The following is a 10,483-nucleotide window of genomic DNA, read 5'->3' as shown; positions in this document are numbered from 1 at the left end:
AAAAAAAAGATAGAGAAGCCACAAGAGAATGAAAATTAGTCAGGCAGTAGACATCTCATGAGTTGTATCAGGGCTAGAAGCCCATGTGACAATATTTTCAAAGTGCAGAAGGAAAATGACTGTCACACTAGTTTTCTTTACCAAGCTGAGCTATCTTTTGAAAGTGAGGATTTAACAAAGATATTTTCAGATGTTTAAAAACTAAGAAAGTTTACTACCCAAAGACCCTGGCGGGAAGAACCACTTACTGACAAAATCTAAGAGAAAGAAAATTGACTTAGAAAGACGGAAATTGAATGAGATAAGAAAATCAATGCTAAGCAAATAAATTGATAAACATGCTGCTAAATCTAGATACGGAGACACTGAAAAGAGAGACGGAGAGATGTGCACCCTCCCAGCTGAGCCCAAAAAAGACAACATTCTGCCTTCTGGTTTCAGCTCTAATACTGTAAACTGGTGTCCTTTTTACTGTCTATTTAGTGTCACATTTTTCACGTTTGTGCTTTTTGTTGATGATTTCATGTTTTAAATGGCCCCCAAGTGTGGTACTGAAATGCTCTGTAGTGTTCCTAAGCGTAAGAAGGTGAAGACATGCCCTACAGAGAGAATACATGTGCTAGATAAGCTTGGTTCAGGCACAAATTAGAGTGCTGTTGGCTGTAAGTTTGATGTTAATGAATTAATGATATATGTTAAATAAGGTGTCTTTAAAGACAAACACACATACGACAAGATTATGTATTGATCAGCCAATGGAAATGTGAGCAGAGGCTGCCGGAGCCTAACCCTGTACTTTCTCTAGGAGAAATGGTTCAGTATTTGCTAATTCAGTTACTTTACAGAACATGACTACTGCAAATAAGGAGAATTGATTGTATTTCTTCTTCAGTTAATTTAAAATCTAGTGTTTATTGTTCATGGTTTCTTATTTCTACTTTCTTTCCTTTGTGTTCTGAACTAATTAGACTTTATTCTAAGTTTCATCTCCTTTACGGTACTAAAGCATAATAGTCCAGAGCTACAGTTTGTGAAACACAGCCTGTAGTAACTATATTTCAAAGCAAGGCTTTTCCTTCCTGACAAGATAAAATGTAAATAAGCCCAGCCAGTGTCCTCATTGCTAGTGACGTCTCAGGTCATTTGGATTTACTCAAGTCATATAAATGAACCAAGAATTGTCAAGTTATTACACTTGTTTTACATAAGTGTGTCATTTGGTAAGAATCCCCAGGTCCACACAAATTGCCCGTGTGTCATAAAGATTGAGCTCATTTAAAGTCAGTCTGGAAATGGCAACTCCTTTTTGGGATGGGCTGCATCTAAAATGATCAATCTGCTAAATTCAGGACTTCTGAGTTCTGTATGTAGATGACATCACCTTACAGCCATAGTGAAGGATTCAGAGTACTGTGTGCAAAAGGAACTTGGTTGGGGCCTGCCCTGTGGCGTAGAGGTTAAGTTTGCGCACTCGGCTTTGGTGGCCTGGGGTTTGCGGGTTCGGATCCTGCGTGCAGATCTACACACCACTCATCAAGCCATGTTGTGGCGGCATCCCACATACAAAATAAGAAAGATTGGTAGGGATGTTAGCCCAAGGCCAATCTTCCTCATCAGAACAAACTAACAAAAGGGACTTTGTGGGGCTATCGATGGAATTCCATCTATCTTGATGGTGGTGGTGGTTGCACGGCTGTATACATTTATCAAAGTTTAAAGAACTGGACGTCTCAATAAGTCTGACTTAAAAAAAAACAACAAGAGGGGTTGGCCCAGAGCCGCAGCAGTTGAGGTCCCACATTCCGCTTTGGTGGCCCAGGGTTCTCCAGTGAGGACGTGGCACCGCTTGGCAAGCCATGCTGTGGCAGGCGTCCCACACAGAAAGTAGAGGAAGATGGGCACGGATGTTAGCTCAGGGCCAGGCTTCCTCAGCAAAAAGAGGAGGATTGGCAGCAGATGTGAGCTCAGGGCTAATCTTCCTCAAAACAAACAAAGAAACAAACCAAGAATCTTGTGGTATTTGGGAAGAAAATAATGCCAACAGAGGCTAAGCAGTGTGTAGGAAGGAGTTTCCATCTTTATTCTGGCTTATTCTTAGCCAAAAGGCTGAGATAGAAATCTTTACTTTTGAAAATTTACCTTGAATCTAGAAACAGCCTATTTTCCACCTTTTCTTCTACAGTACTTTACTTTGGATTTTTTAAATTGCCTTATACAAAAATTTTCCTCAAAAAACAAAGTTTTATTTATCCGTGAATTCAAAAGTGTTTTTAGCCATTCTCTCATGTGGTTGAAATCTTACCTCACAGGACTCACTCATTTGAGATCTTATAACGTCCCTAGCTGAATAAAAGGCTCTGACCAGGAGTGAAACAGGATGATTGAGATGAGAAGGGGAGGCAGGATGCTGTCTGAAGCAATGGGCTATCTTTAGAACTTTCCAGCCTCTGGGTGTTCACAAACCCGTGTTGTGTGTTCACAAACCTGTACCTGATATGGCTCCTTCCCTTCCCACGGCATATGCAGGTAGTGAGTGAACGAAAAGATTTCCTGTCACTCAGCACTTCAGGAGGGGAGAATTTAAGAGAAGGAGGGACCAGTCGGCTAGTGTTTCTGACACCCGATGCCTCCGAAGGGCACGGAGACGGCCAGATACCCGGGCAGGTGTGGCAGGTGTGACTGCGGATCCCCTTAGATTCGGCGGTAACCCTTTCTAAGACTCCCAGCCGCTCAGCCGTGACGAGGCCCCCGTTTCTGCAGGGCCCCTCGAGGTCAGACCGCCCCCGCCCTGTCCCGCTGGCTCCCCGCCGGCGCTGGCGCCCCGCCCCGGGGTCGGTGTAGACCCGCCGCGCGCAGGATGTCGTCCGCCTGGGGACACGGGGGGGCGGTTCAGGGGCTCAGAACCACTGTTGGGGGAGGTCCTGCCCTCCTCGTGTACGGTGCCACCGTGAGGGACCTGTGATTCCCTGACTGTGACGACACGGCGGGCCCCACCCGGCTCCGGGGAGAAGCGGGTGAGGACACGTCGGGGCGGCCGCGGTCGCCCCCAGGACGCCCTGATCCCGCCGGCCGCGATCCATCGCGCCGCTCGCCCGTTCGCTGGGGAGCAGGGGACTCAGCGCTGGTTCGCTTGTCCGAGCTGTGAAGCGACGGCCTCCAGTCTGGGTTTTCTGGAGTCCTTCCACCTTGCAGTTTCCAGTTCTCCCCAGGATTTGGGTCGGACGCAAAGTCCCCTTTGTTCTCAGAGCTCGGTGGGCTCCGGGCCTGAGATTGCAAGCTCTCGGCTCTCGTTCCTTTGGTTCGAGCGCTTCCACGTGAAGGGGCGGACCAGCAAGGCAGGCGCGGCCCGAGAGACCTTGGTGGGGAACGCCAGGGGCTGGAGCTTAAATGCGCCCCGAGGACACAAGTCGGTGCTTCCAGCCACAGTGACTCAGCGCTGTGCAGGGAAAACAGACGCGGTGCCGGCTGACGTCGGTATTCAGGGGGCTCAGGCCGGTGAGGTGGGAGCTGGGGCGCTCGGAGTGGGCGCATGGCAGCGCTCCGGGCCAGCACGTGGGGATCCAGAAGGGGGAGTCCAGGACTTGAGAAAGACGGAATTTCTGACGACTGTACAAGGGTGGGAAGGATTATGGTTTTGGGGCACCTGAAGCTGGTACAATTTTGGGGGCCCACTTTAAGAAAAAATACAAAAATGATTCACTTTTGCAAATGCTATAAAGCACGGGACTCTGAACATTTTGCTAGGGCACCAAGCTTCATTACTTTCATCAACTACATCTACGTCCATCCCACAGAGATGTTCAGGCTAGGGCCCCAGACTGTCAGGAGTGGAGGTACAGATCAGGAAACTGATGCAGAAGCCCAAGCCAAATTAGGCTAGGCTCATAAAACAAGAGTTAAGAGAAAGGAGGTGGCTTGATGTCCATATGGTCATCCGGGGCCCAGTCTTTGATACCAGACTGAGGGCAGGCAGCACAACCTCAGACCCCCTTGACACACTAGGGGGTCTGCACTGGTGTTCAATGACAGTAGCCCAGATTAGTGCAGAGATTAGGAAGGGCTCGCTGCCGGCTGTGTCCTGTGGCCAAGTCAGGCAGAAGACAAGGTCTGATAGAGACGTGTACATATTAATTTATTTGTGTGTTCATTCAGTCATTCAGCAATTTCTTTGTGCATCTTGGAGGAAAAAAGAAGTGTAAGGCCCCGTGTCTGTCTTCAAGGAGCTCACTCTCTAAAGGCAGTGGCTGACCCTAAACATGATGTAGTCAGTGTCCCAGAGGAAAGCACCGGTGGACCCCAAAAGCCTCTGAGTATTGAGGAGGACTATTCTGGTTTCAGCATCGAAAGTCCTGTATTTCAAGAAATTCCTCAGTCCGGGGCAAACTGGAACAGTTGGTCATCCTGGGAGGAGGGACAGTGACTAATTTCCTTGGAGGTAAGAGGGCATTGAGGTCTCTGGGCTCAGCCTTGAAGCACATTTCCCTTTAGGGTATGACAGAAAATGGTGGCCTCACATATTTTCTGCTCCAGCCCTGAGGAACAGCATCTAAGTTTCTCGAGAGTGTGGGAGGCTGGTACAGAGAAGTGTGGTCCTGGGCCTGCTGTGGGAGGAGAAAGTATAAGTGACAGTGGTGGGGAAAGAGCCTGGAACAGCAGCCTCCGTGGCCAGCTCTGAGGCCAAGCCCAGAAGCTGAGGGGAAGCAGCACTGAGTCAGAGGAAGACTGAGGCCGCCAGGTGTTGGAGTTCAGGGCAGCAGTGGCCTCTGAACCCAGAACAATGGACTGATCAAAGTGCAAAGGGACAGACAAGGCAAAGGGACCTTCAGAGTTTCTGAGCCCTGTGCCCTGTAGCTCACATGCTCCTTTCCCTGGGGGCAGAACAGGGTGAGAACAGGGTGGCAGCGGAGAACAATGGAACCCGGAAGAAACACAGTGTCCTTTTGTTGCTCCAGCCCTCTCTTAGGCAACCGTCTGTCCAAGTTAGGGAAATCCGCCCTGGAATTTTAACCTGAGATCTTCATGTTTAGTTTATCCCAGACCCAACACCTGAGCTCACATGCCCAATTTTGTGTATATAGTCAAGTGCTGCTTAACAACGTTTTGGTCAATGAGGGGCCGCATACATGACTGTGGCCCCATAAAATTAATACCACATTGCCCAGGTGTGTGGTAGGCTATACCATCCAGGTTTGTGTAAGTACACTCTGCAATGTTTGCATGACGAGGAAATCACCTAACAACACATTTCTTAGAATGTGTCCCTGTCGTTAAGCAATATGTGACTTTATTAGCATCTTCTCAGGAAAACAGCATTCATCAACATCTTGAAGTTAAGACCAGAAACAGATTAAGAAACACTAGGCTAAGTGGTTACTAAGGTCTTTGTTTTCATATTCTATGATCCTTTGATAATACTCAAGGTAATTTATAAAGAAGATCATAACGGAAGTGGGTGTCAGGGTCCAAGAAGCCCAAGAACTATCACTTTGAGAAATACGCTAAATATTAATATCACAAAATACAAAACAGCTTTCTCTGTTGTGAAAGGGGATCTGTGATGGTTAATTTTACTTGTTAACTTGGCTATGCTAGTGGAGACACTTTATGGGTGCCCAGTTGTTTGGTCAAACTGTCTAGATGTTGCCTTGACGTATTTTTCAGATGTGATTTGTCGACAAAAATAATCCATAACCAATCTATAAATGAAAATTTGGGTGAGTTTATTCTGAGCTAAAATGTGAGAACCATGGCCCGGGGCCCTTCTTCCAGAAGGAAGAAAGGGCACCAAAGAAGTAGGGTGTACAGAGTGGTTATATACCCCCAAAGAGGATGTTTCACATATGATTGAAATGTCCTTTTACAATAGTCTCGAGACTGCTCTGTCAGCACAGTGATTGACGGACACAGCAGGTAGGTCTGCTGTCTCAGTGGACACAGCAGAGTGGCAGGTCTGCTGCCTCAAGCTGGGTGGTCAAAGGTGAGCACAGCAATCAGTTCCTAGCCTAAGGAAAGATGCTTATCCTTAAGGAAATGCCAATGTGGGTGGAAGTTGCACCTTTATCTTAAGGGCATTTGTTCTTGCCATAGTAAATGTTTAAAGCAGACATACAATGCATGCTTGATGGCCACGTTAGGTCCTGTTGGAAAAAACAAAGTCAGGCCGAATTAGGTTTACACCAAATGGCTTCCTCATATACTCCAATATATCCTATTGCTTGCCATTTCTGTTTGTCAGATTGTTGAAGCAAACAATCCATAACTAACCTATAAATCAAAATTGGGGTGGGTTTATTATGAGCCAGAGTGAGGATTATAACCCGGGAAGGCCTTGGAAGGCATTCTGGAGAAGCATAAGTTTCAGCACAGTCATATCTTTTTAGAACGAAGAACATACATTAAACACACCCCAGATACATTTCCATCAAAATGTAAATGAGGTGTTCAGTTGCAAATTAGCAGGTCAACACAACCCTGATGTCAGGAAAGGGACTAATCCAGGTGTTATCAATAGGGTATTACCAATAGGGTGCAGGAGGGGAAGTATGCATTCTTACCTTTTATTTATTTATTTTTGGAAGATTAGCCCTGAGCTAACATTTGTGACCATCTTCCTCTACTTTATATGTGGGATGCCTGCCACAGCATGGCTTGACAAGTACTATATAGGTCCACACCAGGGATCAGAACCAGCTAACCCCGGGCTGCCAAAGTGGAATGTGCACCACTAGGCCAGCCCCTGCATTCTTATCTTAAGAGTGCAGCCTTTACTTTGATGGTTAAGTAGATGTACAATGTGACAAATAAAAATGGCAAGTAATAGGATATATTGGAGTATATGAGGAAGCCATTTTGTGTAAACCTAATTCGGCCTGACCTTGTCTTTCCAAAACGGCCTGACTGAGGCCGTTGAGCATGCATTGTATATCTGCTTTAGATATTCCCTATAGCAAGAGCAAAGGCCCTTGAGATAAAGGTCCAACCCTCCCACATTGGCATTTTCTTAGGGATAAGCATCTTTCCTTAGGCTAGGAATTGATTGCTGTGCGCACCTGTGACCACTCAGCTGGAGACAATAGACTCGCCTCCTGCTACGCCCATCAAGATAGCAGACCCACTACCTGCTGTGTCCATCAAGCGCTGTGCCGATAGGGCAATCTTGTGACTATTGTGGGAGGGACATTTCAATCCTATGTGAAACGTCCTGTTTGGGGGTATATAACCACTCTGTATACCTCACTTCTTTGGTGCCCTTTCTTCCTGCGGGAAGAAAGGCCCCAGGCCATGTTCTTCAGATTTCAGATCAGAATAAACTCTCCCAAATTTTCATTTATAGATTGGTTATGGATTATTTTCGTCGACAAATGTATGTTTGAAAGGCCGTAAGTCAGACTTTTTAGCTCAAGCCGAATCAATCAGTTTTGAACTCGAATAGTTACCCCATATACATCAATGTGTGAAAATCTCTTGTCATGATTGACATTTAAATCAATATAATCGAATACAGCAAATTAATCTTCATAATGTTGGTGGGCCTCATCCAGTCAGTTGAAGACCTTGAGAGCAAAGATTGAGGTTTCCTTAAGAAGAAAGAATTCTCCTTAAGTCTGCAACATAGGAACCTGCTTGAGCTTCCAGCCTGCTGCCCTGTAGAATTCAGATTCAAGACTGATGACAAATAAAAATGGCAAGCAATAGGATATATTGGAGTATATGAGGAAGCCATTTAATATAAACCTAATTCTGCCTGACTTTGTTTTTTCCAAAAGGGCCTGACTGTGGCTATTGAGCACGCATTGTATATCTGCTTAGATACTTCCTATGGCCAGAACAAAGGCCCTTGAGATAAAGGTGCAACTTCCCTCCCCCTCCCACATTGGTATTTCCTTAAGGATAAGCATCTTTCCTTAGGCTAGGAACTGATTGCTGTGCTCACCTTTGACCACCCAGCTCACCTGTGACCACTCAGCTGGAGACAACAGACCGGCCACCCTGCTGTGTTCACTGAGACAGCAGTCCTACCTGCTGTTCCATCAATTGCTCTGCCGACAGAGCAGTCTCCCGATTATTGTAAAAGGGACATTTCAATCCTATGTGAAACATCCTCTCTGGGGGTATATAACCACTGTGTACACCCCACTTCTTTGGTGCCCTTTCTTCCTTCGGGAAGAAAGGCCCCGGGCCAAGGTCCTCAGATTTCAGCTCAGAATAAACTCACCCAAATTTTCATTTATAGATTGGTTATGGATTATTTTCGTCGACACTAACATCAACTTTCTCTGGAAATTTTAGCCTTCCAGCCTACCCCACAGATTTCTGGGAATTGCCAGCCCTCACAAGCATGTGAGCCAAATCCTTAAAATAAATCTCAATTTCTTTCTCTCTCTATCCTATTGGTTCTGTTTCTCTGGGGAACTCTGACCACTACACAACCCATTAGTCATTTATTTCAAATTACAACACATTATTAACATATATAGCCTCACCATGTGGTCACCACTGCTGAAGGCAGTCCTGAGGCCATTTGGAACACATGAGTACTATTGGATGGGGACAGGATATAAAGAGAAAAAAACATAGTCTTCCAGGTGTATGTTCCAAGCTTCAAATAATATAGCCAAAGAACCCAATTTGGTCAAATTGCCTGAAAGTGATACCAGCTCAACACAAGGTTGACATAAGGGAAGCCATATTGTAGAAAAGAAACCATACTGTAAGTTTGAATGACCTCTGATTAACTAGCCCAGACAATCGCTGTAGATTTTGTGGCCCCTCCCTGCTGCTTTAAGATGATAACTTATGTTCTTTTGAATTCTCCAGGAACGTGATGAACCCTGGGCAGAGAGCCTATGCTGATAGCCAACACCAATGACAACTGAAAGATCAGTATAGGGCGTTGTTCCGTCTCTGATGCACAGCCAGTAAAACAAAGGACTATCAGGAACTGGGACCAGATGTCTGCCCCACCCGGAGACCAGCCCCATACATAACTGGCTTGTAGTCTTTGTTCTATAAGACGGCTCTTTCCGACAGTCAGCCATCTTCCCTCTTGCTAGCAAGCTGTGATGAAGAAATCCATTTTCTCCTCCCGCCTTGCATCCTGACTATGGGCATGTCTTGAGCTGGGCAGACGGCTCCCTTTGAGAGTAACAAAACTAAGTTGGTTGACACGACAATTTGGTCAAAAGAATGATTTGGTTCAAGATGAATATCCTTTTTAATAGATATACTACTATGCACTGTTAAACGTTTTCAAAAAAGCACATATCTGTTACTTTTATAAGTTTGCAAAAAGAAGATACAGAGAATATTTTCAGGCACTGGTTTCTTGGAGAGCTGGTGGTGGTGGAAAGGTGGCTGAAGGAGGTATGAACAACTCCCCACGCTCTACAGATCAGGACGCTCCCCTGGGAGCGGGACCACCCCAGGGAAAGGCCCGTGGGCTCGGGGCCCAAGGGTGGTGAAGAGGTGAACTAGACCTGCAGGAATCTCCACATTTCCATAGACCTCCTTCCTGCCCCGTTTTGCCGGTGCCTGGAAGAGCCCTTGCCCTTTGGCCTCTCTGAGAGGCTTCCAGGTTCCTGAGAAGGAACCGCGGGGCTCGAGCGTGACGGTGAGAGCAGCCAGAGGCCCGGGAAGGCCTTAGCTCCTGTGTATTTTGTTCAGCAAGTATTTGTTGACGTTCATTATACGTGCACATTTTACCAGGTTTTCTGGGGAGATAAGTCTCGGGGGGAGACTCTCAGTTTATTAATAAATATTTTCAGCCGAATTTGCAACTTCTTTTCAGGTCGCTTTACTTTTCTTAAGAGAGTCATAAAACGTAACTGGGGTTACAAAAGCAGGCCCCGCCTCAGGGAACCTGGAGTCGAGAGGGAGAGGACTGCGGTCGCGCGCACGGTCGGAGCAGACCACGGCGGCCCTTTGGAGAGCCGGCTGTGTCGGGGGCCGGGACCCCGGGACCCCGCGCCCCCGCGGCAGCCAGCCGAGCGCGCGCCTCCTGGGGCTGCCGCGCCGCCGTGACGTCACGGCGCGGGGCGGGGCCGCTCCCGGATCTCGCGGGGGCGGGCCGGAGGCGGTGGCCGACGGGCGCGCTCGGCAGTGCGGCGCGGCCCTGGAGAGGCGTGGAGAGGCGCCGCTGGGCTGGCGGCGGCGGCGAGGCACGCGGAGTGGGAATGTCCGGGCTGTCCGGCAGCTCCGAACAGGGGAGCCCCGAGCGGAGCGCGCCGCAGTCGCCACGCGTGGGCTTCGTGCTGGGGCTGGACGTGGGCAGCTCGGTGATCCGCTGCCACGTCTATGACCGCGCGGCGCGGATCTGCGGCTCCAGCGCGCAGAAGGTGACCGGGGAGCGGGCGTTGGGGCCGCGCGGGGCACCCGGGAGCGGGGCGCAGGGGGCGAGCTAGCCGTCCGCCTCCTCCGGCCCGGAAGCACCCACCTGCAGCCCTCGCGGGTCCCCGGTGCCGAGCGGCGTCCCCCTTCCCGCCGG

At 48.1% G+C, this 10,483-nt stretch overlaps 2 protein-coding genes across 3 annotated transcripts in view; both read left to right on the top strand.

Annotated features, from left to right (window-relative positions):
• The first annotated feature begins 2,520 nt into the window (after window positions 1-2,520).
• On the top strand, window positions 2,521-9,776 carry LOC139076264 (uncharacterized). The gene is made up of 5 exons (XM_070577742.1): window positions 2,521-2,664; window positions 2,727-2,862; window positions 2,953-3,495; window positions 4,153-4,435; window positions 8,818-9,776. The coding sequence occupies exons 1-4, from the start codon at window positions 2,521-2,523 to the stop codon at window positions 4,197-4,199; spliced, it is 870 nt and encodes a 289-aa protein (XP_070433843.1). The 3' UTR covers window positions 4,200-4,435; window positions 8,818-9,776.
• Window positions 9,777-9,881: 105 nt separating this feature from the next.
• Window positions 9,882-10,483, top strand: part of GK5 (glycerol kinase 5) — a 66,847-nt gene continuing 66,245 nt past the window's right edge. The window contains exon 1 of one of the 2 annotated variants that reach the window (XM_070576255.1): window positions 9,882-10,334. In XM_070576255.1, coding sequence (XP_070432356.1) covers window positions 10,173-10,334 — 162 coding nt within the window. In that variant the 5' untranslated portion in view covers window positions 9,882-10,172. The remainder of the gene's footprint in view (window positions 10,335-10,483) is intronic. The other variant, XM_070576254.1, reaches the window with a different exon arrangement.

This window comes from Equus przewalskii, chromosome 15 (genome assembly GCF_037783145.1).
Source record: "Equus przewalskii isolate Varuska chromosome 15, EquPr2, whole genome shotgun sequence".
Classification (NCBI taxonomy): domain Eukaryota; kingdom Metazoa; phylum Chordata; class Mammalia; order Perissodactyla; family Equidae; genus Equus; species Equus przewalskii.
This window is presented reverse-complemented; position numbering and strand designations above follow the sequence as displayed.